The sequence below is a fragment of the Rhinichthys klamathensis genome, unplaced genomic scaffold (genome assembly GCF_029890125.1).
Source record: "Rhinichthys klamathensis goyatoka isolate OS25496 unplaced genomic scaffold, OSU_Roscu_1.1 h1tg000253l_1, whole genome shotgun sequence".
NCBI classification, from domain to species: Eukaryota; Metazoa; Chordata; class Actinopteri; order Cypriniformes; family Leuciscidae; genus Rhinichthys; species Rhinichthys klamathensis.
The window spans coordinates 1143402-1160419 of record NW_026606775.1 but is presented as its reverse complement, the minus strand read 5'-3'; the positions used below and the strand labels follow the sequence as shown (position 1 = coordinate 1160419).

The window sequence follows — 17018 nt, the reverse complement described above, 5'->3', positions numbered from 1 at the left end:
ATTCGACTATGAGGTTCATAGTCGAATCAGACCTCTCCGAATTAGAAGTCAGCCCTAAAAATGACCTTTAAAGACCCACTCCGATGAAAATAATATTTTTCTAGGTGTTAACATGTTCTTGTGGCATTTTTCTGATGTTAGAGGACATATCTTGAGAAAAACAAGCTCAAAGTTGTATTTCTGAGTATTTCTACATTCAAATGGCTGTGAATCAGTAGCAGACGCTAAAATGCCGGCTAAAATCGACTGGAGTTGTGACGTAGTAACTCCACTGGGCGTCTCCACACGCGACGTCTGGAGTGAAATAATGATCGGTGATCGGTGATAACTTTGATTAACTTCGGATAATAATAATTAACGTGTATATAATACTGTTGCCCCACCGGTATTGGGGGTGTAAGCTAGCAGGAGAGACAGAGCTCTCAGCAACGGCAGGGGGAGGGTCGTCTCCGTGCCAACGGCTCCGCCCACAACGCAGAGGCGAATTGCTAATGAGCTACTGCCGCTCTACTGAAGCGAAGTCCCAGAAAACGGCACAGGTTTTGTAATTTTGGCTAAAAATGGCATAATCATAATTTAAAGACCACTGGGAATGTTTAAAAATAGCTCAAAATATGATCGGAGTGGGACTTTAAAAACGAAAATAGGAATTCGAGATGTTTATCCTATTTTGTCTGTCATCTCGTCTCTTATATGCTGTGTCTCTATGATCCTATCCTGTCCTATTCATGGTAGCCTACTCGTGGACATTGCGTCATCACGTGCTGTAGTAGGGGGCCCGCCTTGATAATCCTGCATAAGGGCCCGGTGTTGGCTCGTTACGCCATTGTTCAGCAGGCAGTGGTTTGAGTGAGAACTCTTGTCCAGCCTTACACATACACCGCCTATGATTATTTGCCTTCGGGTTTTATTCATATTTTGTTCACTGGCTATTTTATTTATAAATGTATTTTGTTGTTTTCATGAAACTGTTGGCTGACAATAAATCACATTATGCATTGAGGTCCAACTTAAATCACCAAGATCCAGTGAATTTATGTAAGGGTGAATCTATTGTTGAATCCATATTGTATATATTATTACTGTGCATTATTAATTATTATAATAGTTGATTTGGTCCAGTGCGAAGATGTGATTTACTGAATGCGGCCCCTTTAAGAAACACGACACCGCGCGCACTTAGCATGCGCAGAAGAGAGAAGCGCGAGAGCCTTTCTATAGCTTTGTTTTCTTTCTTCTCTCTCTCTTTCTTCTTCTTGTTTCCTTTGACGCTGCTATGAACGTTACAGTCGAACACGTTGTGATCCACTGTAAGAGTATATTATGTTAATGTTCTTGATAATGCAATAAAAAAAGAGAGAAGCGCGAGAGACACGAGACGAGCTGAAACTTTCACCAGTTGAGGCTGAAAGTGACGCTGTTGTGTTAACGATCATGAATGAATAGCAAATGTGAAATATTTTTTCCAGATGCCGCATATTTCCAGTCTGCAGGTCAGAGATGTTATATTTATCATTTAAGAATTGATGTTTGTGTTGCCCAAATGTACAGTTCGTAGCGTAACGTGCAGATAATTAAATCATTAACGTTAGTTTTGATTAGCATAACGATATAGGCATATTTTTTATGATTTCTATTTAATTCATATATAATAATTTAACATGTGACTTGTTTCATCCTTATAAAATCTGGAGTCACATAACAATGAACAACCTTCATATAGAGCCGTTTTAAATGCTACTTTAACCGTATCAACATTATCTATATTTCTTAAATCAAGCACATATGGCCATTTCATTTAAGAAGTGTAATTATTAAAGTATAAACTCAGTAACCTTGAATTGGGCAGATCTGGCGTCCCTCACAATAGTTCACCAATTAAGAAAACTTTAGCATAGTTCAAACAAAAATTGCAATATATGATAAATGAAATTAAATAATGAGCAATATATGATAAATTATTCTGAAAAAACCCCACTTAAATTATCATAATATTGTAAAGTACTTGTTCTCCACATTTTGATGGTCAAGTGTTAGATTATTTCCTTTTGTGTCATCATTCTCAGTCCCTTAATCGATGGTTGATTTCTGTCGTCTTGTGTCATATTTCTGATTAGTTTAAATATTAATTGAATAATAGAACCTGTGCCCTGTTTCATCCTTATTATATCCTGGGTTACATAAAAATGATCAACCTACAGTTGTTTTATATGCTACTAATATGTAACCATCAAAATGCTCTATATTTGAACTAAAACAAAGGCACTATATGTGTTTACTGTTAAAGTAATCCAGTATGAATTCAGTAACTTATCTTTTATTTTTCCAGATCTGGTCCTGTGGGTGTCAGTATCACACAGTGATCACAGTTCACACCTGCAGTGAAGCCCCTCCCACAACAATTCACCAATAAATACTGGGAATATTCCCATCATCCTACAAGAGAAGGACAAACTCCAGGAGTAGCAGCTGAAATCTGTGTGACTGTTAAAGATGGAGTTTATTAAAGAGGAGATTGAAGACATCAGTTATCCAGAACCATCCAGAATAAAGCATGAAGATACTGAGGAACAAATAGGTTGGTGTCAGAGTTTCCGCTAGAAAAAAATGGTGCCGGTCAAAGTGACCGGCAGAGGTTTCGTTTTACGGACATTTTGATGATATGCCGGTCAAATATCGCCTCTTAATTTGTCAAGTTGAGGAAAACTGGAGGCAGGCTATGTAACTTTAAAAAAATGACATAATCAGGCCGTATAGAATGCAACATGTTATTATTAGCCTAACTTTCAAATAGACGGAAAAAACATGAACATCCGATCGATTGGCGTCAATCAACACCAATTGTTTTTTACTATGGTTTCACACACATTGGGTCTCATTCATGAAACACGAGCAGAACGAATTTTTGTGTAAATCGTGTGTAAAGTGGTTCTGGCGTAAATTTTCGGATTCATTAAAATGTTCGTATTTTCCAAATGTTAGTTGGTACACAAGAAATCTACACCTGCTCCCAGCCACGCGTAAATAGTGCGCTTAACACCCGAACGTTTTGCTCATTAATAAGGCTGCATTTTAATTCACCTTAATCGGGTAGCTACATATTCAACAAATATGTAGCTATTATTCAACAAATATGTAGCTAATATTTGAAAAAATATTATATATAGTAATTACATACGGTTTTTCTTATCATGAGAGCCAGTAATAGCATCTGCGGTGGTGGTCCTTCTCCAGTTTGAATACTATTTTTCCGAAGTGAACTAATTCGTTTTTTTGCTCTCAAGCTTAATGTCGAACCATTTTCTTCTCACTTCTGGGAATGTTCGATTAATAAATAACAGATGAAACTCCATATGCTGCCAAGCTTCCTTTTTTTAGGACCCGATACGCCACTATGTACGCTTGAAAATAAAATGTGGCGTTTTGAATGAACTTCTGATAATAAAACTTCAATTTCTGCATCTGAGAATTTTTTTTCCATTCGCATTCATGTCATAATATGATGCCCATATATAGTTGTCAGTCGGATTTAATGGGCGGGATTTATTGTAATTGAGAATGAACGTGCACGCACATCCCATTTACGACTGATTGGAATTCATTAACACACACACACATTTCACTATCACATCTGACGTTTACGAAGTATTTGTGAATCAGGAGAAGAATTTTCGGGAAGGTCTCTTTACGCGCAAATCACTCGCATATTTACTCGTATATTTACGAATGTTTCATGAATGAGACCCATTCACTTTTTGAAACATTGAGGCACGGATATACCTAATACAAATAAATAAAACATCTCCAGTTAACTAGCAGATCATTAATTTAGTTCGCTATTAAATAAGAGATCTAGCGCTACAATCTGTTGTTTTTGAAATCAAGCTGAGCGCTCGTGTCCGCTGCTATCAGTGTCATGGACGGCGCGCTGCGCGAGTTGCGCAATCTTCACTCGGAGGCGCTCTTCAATCTATCGCCGTTGCGGAGACTCTCTATTCATTCCGGTGAAATCACAAAATAAAATGCACACAAACGTGTCCCTGCTTGATATTGGCTGTAACCACTGATGAACATAGGCTATTCAGTTTTGATGAGAGAAAAAAAAACTGTAGCCTACGAGTGCGCAGATTAGAACCACTGTTCTATATAATAAGATGTTCCTGATTCACCATCGTCCGTTGCGTCTGGCCTCTGAAAAAAGCTTTTAAGGCTAGCCTGCCTGGGCCTGGCCATATTTGAAACGTCTCACTCAATCGTTCGTTGTTTAGATCTATATTACATCCGTTTTAGGCGAGCGCTTTATTTGAAATCCAGCTTGCGATGTTGTTTAATTATGGAAGTAAAATAATGCCAAATGTTTTTGAAAAAAAGCCTGTTGAATTGTACTACTTGAAAAAAATATGCATTGCATTAACCCTGCTTGTATTTTAATGCATTGTATTTTTAGGGCTTGCATTTTTATGGGCTGAAATTTAGCATGGTTGAATATTTAAGCTGTGAATATTTAAATTCAAAACATTTCAAACATATTTTCATTAGTAAAATTTCAATAATCCATATTCACCTTTCATATTTCACTTCCAAAATATTCAAACTGATTAAAAATACAACCTATAATATTCAACAGGCGGTTTTCGGTCCATTTTATTTTGCTTTGCAAATTCGCTTCCACAAATTCAGTGGTTCAAATTCGACAGTAAATTCAACGTTGACATCCAGGAACTGCAGGAAAAGCATAATCTCCATCTGCTGTTAGTCGACCTCACCAGCAGGGGCTGCAAGCGCATGTTGTTGACGAAGACCAGAGCAAGAGTTAGAGCAAGCCATTCATTCATAAAAACTAATTTATAATGTAAGTGTATCTGTGATTATTATGACGTCTGTTTTATGTGAGATTCAGTGTCTTCACGATTAATTTTCCTGTGTAGCCTACATGCATCTTTCTCTACCGTGAATGATATTAAAATGTTATTCCCCCGATGCGGATGTACAGATCCAATGTTACATTTGAGTTTGACATATTTTTCTTGGTTGTTTAGTTGCCTTAACTTTATATTGCGGCAATGTGCTGTGTTTCCAGTGTTTCCCCTACTTCGTTAACCGCTTCATTTGAGAAAAACTATCATCATGACATAAACACACAGAAACTCAAAAGGTCTTCACGGCAACCCGTCAAAAAAGAAGTTTGGTTTAACTTGACAGAAATAAATTACCGTTGTACAGTAGAATTTAGATATGTCCCAATGTAATAATACTAACAGGAATCCAAATAAATTATCATCAAAACTGATTTTTTTAAGGAATAATCCATGTTTTAATTTTAACAGTAAAGCTCATTGTGCAGCACGTTATTTGACAAAAAGCTTATTTAATTTCATATGATTAAAATTGATGATAAATGATAAAATTTGTGTGTTATGTCTTCATTTTATTACCAGAAAAAAAAAACACAGAATTAGTGTGAATTTTTTTTTCATATATTTTTTTAACATGTATACGTTTAATGATTCATAATACATTATTTCAATTAATTAGACATGCTTTTTGATTGCTGAAAAAATTACACCACGTATCCGTAACACGCCCGCTCCGCAACATTAGCAGTCCCCCCCCCTGAAAAAAAATCCTAGGGGAAACACTGAGTACTAGGGTTTCCCTCAAGTCAGGATTCCCCTGCTGGACATATAAAACGCTTAATGTATGTAACGGAGGCCAGCTAGTTGTTGCTGTGCGTGTAAACCTCCTCTGATCTCAATAGGCGCTCTAGCGACAGATGCTAGGGTCTGCAGTCTTTAGCCTCCTTGTTAGAGCGCCTGACTCTCATGCCGGAGACCCGGGTTCGAGGCCCGCTCGGAGCGGGTCGAGTAGGACCCGGGTGGAGGGGTTACATGTAGCAAAATGGACTAATACAGTGATATAAAAGACCAAACTCGCAGGCAAGCAGAAAGACTCCGAATATGAACTTGACGCTCAAAGTTTAATGCTCAGCGTTTCTCAGTGATACTGGCATAAAGTTGGCTTGACATTAGACATTCGCACATTTAGGGACCGTCTCTAAAGTTACATACGACATTGGTATACACGTTTCTAACTTCAAGCAAATAGTATTTGAAGAAAAAAACTTACAGTCATAAAACCAACTGTAAAGTGTTCATGTAGGTGTCAGGCATAATGTGCAATTTATACAAATAAATTGAAGTTTGCTATTGAAGTTAGAAACGTTTAGGCCTATAGGACTACCAATGTTACTTTAGAGACGGTCCCTAAATCTGTGAATGTCAAGCCAATTATACATTTAGTCATTTAGCAGACGCTTTTATCCAAAGCGACTTACAGTTAAACTAACAATATAGGTCAACAATATGAAAGTGCTATGACCCTTCCCAGTTCAATCTAATGCAGTACATGTACAATACATACTTCCCCAAAAAGGTGCGAGTTTGGTCTTTTATATCACTGTATTAGTCCATTAAGCTACGTTAATCGCTTTGTCCCGACGGAAGGGGAATCTTTGAGTATGATGAGGTATTGAGGGAAACCGATTATAATCCCGTTCATGGTAGAAAAAGCTGATAACATGTAAGGCTACACAGGGAAGTAACAATGAAGTTAATGAATGAAACATAAAAACGTCTCTGGTTACTGATGTAACCTATGTTCTCTGAATAGGGAACGAGACGCTGCGTAGCTTAAAGTCCCTGTAAAGGCAATTCTAAAAAAAAAAATTCTAAACCCATTATAAATGTTAGAAATGTATTGCTAAAACATATTACAAAGACTGTGAACTGTGAAGTATCTGAATTGTGGAGTTAGACCGTTAAACAGTTTTTCACCATTGCTATTTTCCGGATTTTATGGGCGGGGCTAAAACGGGGCTCGATGACGCACTGGAGCCCCTGAGCTCCTGGACACGCCCCTACTTGATGACGCACTGAGGCCACTGAGGCTGGCCCCTCCCCTAACAATAGAGGACATTCGCATCAGTTTGGTGCTCAATCGCGAGTTACTGTCAGTACTATTAGTTACTACAGCCTACAGTTTGCTAGCTAGCTATGCCTTCGACACGGAAATGCGTAGGCTAACGTTACTACCTGGATGCGATCATGTACAAAACAGATCGGTGTCTTTATTTAAATTTCCTGAAAACGATCACATCAAGAAGAGGCGGATTAATTTTGTTGAAGAGCCAACCTTGATGTAGAGCTGAAGATCACCGCCAACACCCGCCTCTGTAGTGATCATTTTACACGGGATAGTTTTATAAACTTTCGTTGGAGACAACTGGGATTCACTGATAATCCGCTGTTACTGGTGAATGGGGCCGAACCGACTATCTCCCGCCTCGGCCTTCATCTCCCCGTCCCGAAAGCAGTATCACCTAATATCACCGTCGGCTGCTTTCCTGTGAGTGGGCGTGGTTTCAGCGCAGCCAGCAGACACGCCCCTAGCGTTTGAGAGCAGAGAATACTGCTAATTTTTTCAAGATTTTGATAGCTCATTTTATGTACTTGCCGGCTTTTTTTATCATTCAAATTTGGCTGGGTGGCTAATAACACATTTTTCTGTGGTGTGACAACCTCAGAACACATACTTATTTTTGACTTTACAGGGACTTTAAGACGCAGTGGGAACGCCCTCTGGGTGTGCCGATTGTCTGAAGCCCTTATAGAATCACGCCAATCCATTTGCTGATGGCGCGGGCGCTCTTGCGTCGTCATATTATATTAGCGCGCGCGCGCCATCTGCTCCTCAGATTTCTATGCCGAAAAAGGAAGCTTGTCGGCAGCGCAAGGAGCTTGGCAGCGAACGCAGCGTCTCGTTCCCTATTAAGAGAACATAGGTTACATCAGTAACCAGAGACGTTCTCTTTCATAGTTTCACTCAACGCTGCGTAGCTTAAGACGCCGTGGGAACGAAATACCAAACTTGCCAAGCTAAGCGCAGCCGTAACTAGTACAATGACCAGATAACTCACACGACTGGTTCAAGCAGATAAATCTTGGGAACTGTAGAATCTGACAAAAGTGTGCGGAGAGGACCAGCCTGCCGCTACACAAATGTCTTCCAGGAGGTCACCTCTAAAAAGTGCTTGAGAGGAAGCCACGCCTCTGGTGGAATGTGCCCTGATGCTAAGGGGTGAAGGCAGACCGTGCACCTTATATGCCAGTGAAATAGCCTCTGTAACCCAGTGGGAAATTCTCTGCTTTGATGCGGCAAGCCCGCGGCGGCCAACACCAAAACATACCAAGAGCTGGTTGGATTTTCTCCAACCGCCAGAGCGATCCATGTATAACTTCAATGCTCGGACAGGGCAGAGCAAATTAAGCTTCTTGTCCTTCTCAGAGTTTTTCTACAAAAGTAGGAGGATGGAAAGAGTGAAGACCGGAATGCTGTGGACAATAACCTGAGACCGGAATGCTGTGGACAATACTTTGGGCACATATCCCGGTTTCGGTCTCAAAGTCACCCTGACCAGACCAGGAGCGAAGTCTATACAAGTATTGCTAACAGAAAGAGCTTGCAAATCCCCCACCCGTTTCAAAGAAGCCAAGGCTAACAAAAGAGTAACCTTGAGAGTCAGAATCCGCTCTGGAGCTGACTCTAAGGGCTCAAAGGGAGCCTCCGTTAAGCCCTCCAGGACGACCGTCAGGTCCCAAGAGGGAATTCCAGGGGAGTGTACTAGTTTCAGGCGCCTAACCCCACGCATAAATGCTGAGACTAACCTCAATTTACCTAGGGGGATCTCATCCGACTCTCTATGAGCGGCAATAGCCGCAACATACACTCTCAGAGTAGTAGTGGCCGCTCCAGAAGCAAACTTCTCCTGTAGGAATTCCAGCACTGAACCGACTGGGCAGCTGACTGGGTCCGTAGCGTGTGTCGAACACCACGACTCAAAAACCCTCCACTTGGAGGAATATAACCTTCTTGTGGAAGGGGCTCTCACACTCGCAATGGTCTCCTGGACGTCAGCGGGAAGACCAAAGCTCAAAGCTAGCGGGCTCTGATGGGCCATACGCATAGCTTCCAAATTTCGGGGCGAGGATGCCATATCCTGCCCTGAAGCTGGGACAGCAGATCCTCCCTGACCGGAATCTCCCAAGGGGGGAGTTCCAGAAGAGGAACCAGCTCCGAGAACCACGGCTGGGACGGCCAGAATGGAGCTATAAGTAGGAGACGGGCTCCGCTCTCCCTCACTCTGGACAAAACTGCCTGCATCAACTTGACAGGCGGGAATGCATAAAGTTTCTGCATCGGCCATGGGTGGGCGAATGGTGCTGGGGGGCTCAGGGAGAACCAAAGTGGGCATTGGGATGACTCCTGTGATGCAAAGAGGTCCACCTCTGCTTTTGCGAACACTTCCCAAAGAGAGAGTCTCTCCAGTCCAGACCCCACATGCTGGCCTGCCCTCGAAAACCGCACCCCAGCCGGTCAGAGAGGCGTCCGTCGTTACCATTTGGCCCAACTGCACCCATGCCGACCCCTTTCCGAAGGAAGAGAGGGTCCCACCAAATTGAAATGGCGCGGAAGCAACTGCGCGACACCTTCAACAGGCGAAGAGCTGGTCCTGTGGACCGGGCACCTGAGAGTTTCATCCACCACAGAAACGGTCTCACGTGGAGCAACCCTAGGGGAAGCACAGGGGATGCTGTGGCCATGAGACCCAGAAGCCTGCGGCAAGTGCCCACAGAAACACGATGGCCAAGCGTGAAGCGAGCCAAACGTGTCAAAAGACTGTAAATCCGGGCAGGAGCCAAACGGGCCTGTTGGGGTAAGAACACTCTTCTCTGTGTTCAACCTCAGGCCGAGAGACTGAATGTGACGGACAATGTCCCTGTGGTGAGTCACTAATTCCCTGGAGTGGGCTAAAGAGGAGCCAATCATCCAGGTAGTTGAGTATACGGATGCCCTGGAGCCGCAACAGGGCCAGAGCAGCATCCATACACTTTGTGAACATTCTCGGCGCTAGAGCGAGACAAAAGGGAAGGACCCTGTACTGGTACACCCTCTCTCCAAAGGCAAACCTCAGGAACCTCCTGTGTCGCCGTACGACCTGAATATGAAAATATGCATCCTTCAGGTCTACTGTCACGAACAAGTCTCCTGCTCGAATTTGAGATATGATAGCTTTCAGCGTTAACATCTTGAATTTCCATTTGTAAAGGGAGAAATTTAGCCGGCGCAGGTCTAGTATTGGTCGCAGACCTCTGCCCTTTTTCGGGACCAAGAAGTAACGGCTGAAGAAGCCTTGCTCGACTTCCTTCGGAGGAACCTCTTCTATTGCTCCCTTGAGGAGAAGGATCAAAATCTCCTAATGTAGTACAGAAGCCTCTGAGGCGCTGTTGACTACAGTTGGAAAGACTCCGTTGAAGCAAGGGGGCGGGCGACAAAACTGAAGTCTGTAGCCGAGCCGAACCATGCGGAGGATCCAAGGCGATACCCCTGGCAGACGCCTCCATTCTTGAAAGAAATGAGATAGAGGAAGTGGAGTGTTGCAATGCGGCGGAGATACCTGTGTTAGGGTGACGCGCTGACTCCTGTGGGGTGGCGTGGTCCAACGTGAAGGAGAGCACTTGACGTCCTGACACGTAGTGGGAGGTACCACTGCCTGTTTGATCAAGATCATAGGGTCTGCCTGCTCCTGAGGAAAACCGAAAGTGTCTCCAAGGATGCGAGCGGCAGGCATCAAACGCGTCGAAGGCAAGGGGAGAAAGCTGAACGCGTCTCCGTCCTCCTGCGCCAGACGGTTTGAACGAGGTTGAGTAGTAACTGCACTTCGAAACACGCTGGGTGGCGAAAGTGACAGGTTTAGAGAAGGAGAGCAAGTGAGAGGTGGGCAGAAACGCTTTCGCGACTTGTCCCAACCTCGTAAATCGGGGGAAGCTCTCCTTTTTCTGACCTGCGGGTCAGGAACGATTCGAGGAGGCTGGAGCGAAGGGTTTGTTAGACTGCTTAAAGCTCCAGACGCTTATGAGGTCGCTGGCGGGGAAACGGGCGACCGTGGGCTCCCCAAACTGTAGCAGGTGGGGGATGAGCCGAGTCACTTCTCCTAGCAGCAAAATCCAGCCTATGAGACGAATGTTCTCTGGGTTGAGCCAGGGAGGGGTTAGAGGATTCCCTAGCCCTCCTGGGCATAAACCGCCTGAGGGCAGCTGATTGGGATTTTGCAGCCCGAAACTTGTCAACCACAGTGTTGACCACCTCCCCAAACAGTCCAGATTGAGAAACTGGGGCGTCCAAGAGGAAAACCTTCTATTTGTCACGGATTGAGCCATAGGTGGCGCTCTGCAGCAATCGCCCGTCTCGCGTGCTCTCGGGCTGGGGCATAAATAATCATGCGAAAACTTGACTGGCCGAACACCGCGTGGGTGCTCGGGAGAGGGAGGGAGAGAAAGGGTCTGGCCCGTCTGCTCGTACTCTATATCCTCGAGCTCTACATCCGAACCCCAGGTCGCGGATTCCAACGAGGCCTCGGCAGCCTGGGAGCGCGACGGGGGGGAACGAATGACTCCTTCTCAAAAACCGCGAGCCGACGACGGAGAAAGGTGAGTAGCCAACGTGTGTCCTCAACCGCTGGAATGGCGGAATAGCCCTGCTCCACAGAACCGACGACGTTGGTGAGGTCAGCGGCTGCCGCGTTTGTTAGACGCGTGGAAAAAGACTGCTTCCAGGATTTGGAGATCTCGTGATGCAGATCACTGAAAAGGGCAGCTTTCGCCGCTCAGGCCTAGAATTAGGACCACTTAAAAATCTCTCGTCGAGTTTAGACAATTGTGACTCGCGGGGCTCGTCGGGCCAGTCGATAGAGAGCTTCTCTGTAGCGCGCTTAAAGCACGTCGATCTAACTGTTGCTCTGGTCTTCGCGCTTGCACCCCCTGCTGGTGAGGTCGACTAACAGCAGATTGCATATCTGTATATATATGTAAGAGTTCATGTATCTGTAGGCCTGGAGAGTTGCTATGCCTGGCATCATAATCTAGGTGCCTCAGAGAGACCAGTTGATCAAATCCATAATTTCTTAGTTTGGAGAGCAGTGCTGAGAGAGTCTCTCAAAGTACAAGACAGTAGACTAGACGTGACGAGAGGAGCAAAGCAGGGGAGGTAAGGGGAGGGAGAGAAAATGCGACCGCCTTCGTTGAGTGCCAAAAGAGAAATATTCACAGCGTAAATATTCAATCATGCTAAATTTCAGCCCATAAAAATGCAAGCCCTAAAAATACAATGCGTTAAAATACAAGCAGGGTTAATGCAATGCATATTTTTTTCAAGTAGTACAATTCAACAGGCTTTATGTTTCAAGCACATTTGTCATTATTTTACTTCCATATTTAATAACTTTCAAATGGTAGAGCCAGTTCCTTTATAACATAGCCAAAGGTCGGTGTATTTTTGCTTTATACATTTTAGTAGGGATGCACGATATAGGATTTTGGCCGATATTCAATATGCCGATATTTTCAAACTAATATTGCCCGATGCCAATACCAATATATTTGTATATTTGTAAGTGCAAATAAAGCTTATTAAAGCTTCTATTAAAGTTCTCAGTCAAGAGCAGTGATTGATTTCCTCTGTGTTTTGTTGTTTTATTAACATTAACGGAATTTTAATTGTCATCATTTACTCTCTCCAGTTTCTTTCTTCTGTTGAAAATAAAAGTTATTTGGAAGAATGTGGCTAACCAAACAGTTGCTGTACTTCAGTGACTTCCATAGTATATTTAAGCACAAGAAAGAAATGAATACAGGTTTGGAACAACATTAGAGTGAGTAAATAATGACAATTTTTATTTCTGGGTGCAGTATCTCTTTAAGGACAAGCGGCAGCATATTATTACTGTCTCTTTAAAGACCCACTCCGATGAAAATAATGTTTTTCTAGGTGTTAACATGTTCTTGTGGCATTTTTCTGATGTTAGAGGACATATCTTGAGAAAAATAAGCTCAAAGTTGTATTTCTGAGTATTTCTACATTCAAATGGCTGTGAATCAGTAGCAGACGCTAAAATGCCGGCTAAAATAGACTGGAGTTGTGACGTAGTAACTCCACTGGGCGTCTCCACACGCGACGTCTTGGAGTGAAATAATGATCAGTGATCGGTGATAACTTTGATTAACTTCGGATAATAATAATTAACGTGTATATAATACTGTTGTCCCACCGGTATTGGGGGTGTAAGCTAGCGGGAGAGACAGAGCTCTCAGCAACGGGCAGGGGGAGGGTCGTCTCCGTGCCAACGGCTCCGCCCACAACGCAGAGGCGAATTGCTAATGAGCTACTGCCGCTCTGCTGAAGCGAAGTCCCAGAAAACAGCACAGGTTTTGTGATTTTGGCTAAAAATGGCACAACCATAATTTAAAGACCACTGGGAATGTTTAAAAATAGCTCAAAATATGATCGGAGTGGGACTTTAAGAACTGCACGCGACACCTAATATACACACATTTGACGAGCAGATTTTCTCTGTTTGCTTTCACTTTAGACATAACCAACTTTGTTTATGTAAACCTTGTGTGTATTTGACAGTATCAGCGCAATAAGACTCGAAAGATTAGTCCAGTATACAGGCGCTGTGACAGGCTTTTAGTTCCTGTGAGCGTCGCGTGCACGCGCTCGGATAAGCGCATGTTAGAACAGCGCATCAGCACGTGAATGACATGTTTAACTAGCAAGACTTTGACGCACATGCAAATAATGAACTTTTGTGAATTGCTGTGTCCCGTTAGTGTAACTCTACCTCTGTGTTTACATGTGATGTGATGTGAATGTACGTCGCTGTACAGTATGTTGAGATAAAGGCGCCAGAATTGAACTGATAGAATGCACGTACTATGATTTTTCTTCAAAAGCAGATCGTGGAGACATTTTAATCGTCCACGATCAAAGACCGCGTTAGACGCACACCCCTAGTTGGAAGTTTAAGTTGCTGGCCCTCATGCTTCGTTCACGGTCGTCACGTGCACATAGGAAACACGCCACCCTATCGGCAAGGCTCATCGGCAGAAATATTCATATTTGCCGATGATGGTCATTTTAAGCTTTTATCGGCCGATACCGATGTTGTCCCGATATCATCGTGCATCCCTACATTTTAGGCTTATTCTCAAATTCATATTGTGTTAGGGGGGCGGGATTATTACGCAATTTTTATCGGACAATTTGACCGGAGAGATTTAATTTTGTCGGATATTTAATTTTTTTCCAGGTTAATGTTCGGTAATTACCGGACAACGGAAACCCGGGTTGGTGTCCATTCTTGATTCTTCATTGTTGACTGCTTTCGTATCTCTGAAATATGGATTACAAATAACAGAGAAATGCATGTAAATGATCATAAGCCAGTTTTAATCGCTTTAACAAGAGAATGACAAAACTGACCTTTCAAAGATACTTTATACAGACGGGTGTCTTGTTTTCTGCTTGCTAAGTGTTTTTAATTCTCACATTTAACCTCATTGAACTGATTCTAACTGATTGATATGCTTATTTTAGACCAGATGGAAGTGAAGGAGCAAAGACAGAAACTAAATGAAGTGAAGAAACACTGCGACTTCAAAACTCAAGAAACAAAAGCCAATAAGCTGCACTCCTGCTCTCAGTGTGGAAAGAGTTTCAAGAATAAAATAAACCTTAAGATACACATGAGAATTCACACTGGAGAGAAACCTTATACATGCACTCAGTGTGAGAAGAGTTTTACTCAAGCATCAGGTCTCAGTTATCATCTGCACATTCACTCTGGAGAAAAACCATTCAACTGTGATCAGTGTGGTAAAGATTTTATTTCATCCTCAAGTTTAAAACTACACCTGAAAGTTCATTCAGATGAGAAGCCTTATGTGTGTTCTCTCTGTGGAAAGAGTTTTCCACGGCTGAATAGTTTTAAACGGCACCAGAAAACACATACTGGAGAAAAACCTTACAAGTGCTCATATTGTGACAAGAGTTTCACTCATTCTGAATCACTGAAATATCATGAGCGAGTTCATACTGGAGAGAAGCCGTACTACTGTACTCAGTGTGGAAAAGGTTTTACTTCACCATCATATCTCAAAAAACACCTAACTTTTCATACAGATGCTAAGCCTCACTTGTGTTCTCTCTGTGGAAAGAGTTTCAGAGAAAAACGATACTATAAGACACACATGAGAATTCACACTGGAGAGAAACCGTATCCATGCACTCAGTGTGAGAAGAGTTTCACATCTTCATCCTTACTCAAGCATCATTTGCGTATTCACTCTGGAGAAAAAACATTTAACTGTGATCGATGTGGTAAAGGGTTTATTTCGTCAACACATCTAAAATCACACCTGAAAGTTCATTCAGACGAGAGGCCTTATGTGTGTTCTCTCTGTGGAAAGAGTTTTTCACGGCCTGACAGTTTTAAACTGCACCAGAAAACACATAATGAAGTGAGAGATCATGTGTGTTGTGACTGCGGGAAGAGCTTTACTACATCTAGTCATCTGAAACTGCACCAAAGAATTCATACTGGAGAAAAACCTTAAAATTGCTCATATTGTGACCAGAGTTTCAATCATTCTGGAAACCTGAAAACACACGAGCGAGTTCATACTGGAGAGAAGCCGTACCACTGTACTCAGTGTGGGGAGAGTTTTAAACATTTATCAAGGCTTCATGCTCATGAAAAACTGTTGCAAGTGAAGTGATCTACATTCGTTTTCATATCAACTACATTCAGATAAATTCCACAAGATAAAATATGGAGGGTCTAGGTTTTTTTTTTTTAAGTCACAATGAGCAACATTTAGTTTTCATGTATAATACTGTCAAGTAAATGTTGTGAATTGAACAAAATATGGAGTTGCTTCCAAAAGCACAATATCATATTTTTTAACTTGGTGAATTTTGTGAAATTCTTAGAGAACGAAATACTTGTTTGTAGTCTGATCAGGGAACTAAAAGAGTGTTTTAATCTTTTGAAAATATTTCTTGGAGTTTAAATATTTTTCTGTCTCTTTCTGGTTAGTTTGCAAAATCTGATGGGTCGTGTCCTGAGTAGATCTTTCTTGAATTAGATATATTCATATTACTTATTGTAGCTCCCACATTGTGTTTTGATAGTACATGCAATTATGAAGAATAAACCGATCTAATGAACAAAACCATTTATGATCAGTGTGGTAAAAACTTTACTTCAACATCAATTCTGAAAAACACCTGAAGGTTCATGCAGATGAGAAGTTTATGTGTTTGTGTAAAAGAGTTTTTCACTCCTGGAGCAAAAAATTAATACGTTTTTTTTTAAATAATTATATGATGAAGGATCAACACAAGCATGTATCACAAAACCAAGCAACATATACAAGCAAAAATGTTGTTTGTAACAGCTCCATAAACAAGTTATTATAGGGTAACTTTAAATTTAGACCCAAGTCTGTCAACGAAAAGATATATTTTTGTTGGTATTGATAAGGTTTGATTAACCCAGTTCTGGTGACTAGACTGTCGAAGTCATAAATATGAGAATAGTGTATTTGCTCTGTATCAGTGACGAAAAGTGATTTACTTAAAGGAGAACTCCGGTCAATTTTAACATTGAGCTAATTTTTTTGTACATTTGAAATTGCTGTCAGTACAGACAAAAACGACAAAAATCTGTGTTGCCTACACCGTGTTATCCTCTTTTTAAAATTCGCACCCTGTTGACTTCAATGGGGCAAGTTCTAAACCTGCTTTTAGCCTCTTAACATCCTTGATTTGTCATTACAAGCGCACAGCCATGTGAGTGGTGTTATTAAGAGTGACCACGGTCAATCTGACTGGTCAAATTCGCGAGTTCGCGCGCGATCATTGGTAACTAATATAACTAATGATCGCGCGAACTCGACAATCGACTACTGTGGACTTCGAACGAAAACAGGAAGTAAATACAGGTATGTGAGCTGGCTGAATAAACATCATTTTTAATAATATCTTTCACATCTACTGCAGTCAGATCACTCTTAATAACACCACTCACATGGCTGTGCACTTGTATTGACACATTAAGG

The 17018-nt window shown here is 42.1% G+C and overlaps 1 protein-coding gene and 1 pseudogene across 1 annotated transcript in view; both read left to right on the top strand.

Annotated features, from left to right (window-relative positions):
- The window catches only part of LOC130101122 (gastrula zinc finger protein XlCGF26.1-like), a 32866-nt gene extending 17119 nt beyond the window's left edge, over positions 1-15747 (top strand). Inside the window, exon 4 of the mRNA XM_056266696.1 lies at positions 15667-15747. Coding sequence (XP_056122671.1) covers positions 15667-15674 — 8 coding nt within the window. The 3' untranslated portion in view covers positions 15675-15747. The remainder of the gene's footprint in view (positions 1-15666) is intronic.
- On the top strand, positions 1235-15647 carry LOC130101118 (zinc finger protein 271-like; annotated as a pseudogene).
- Positions 15748-17018: the final 1271 nt, after the last annotated feature.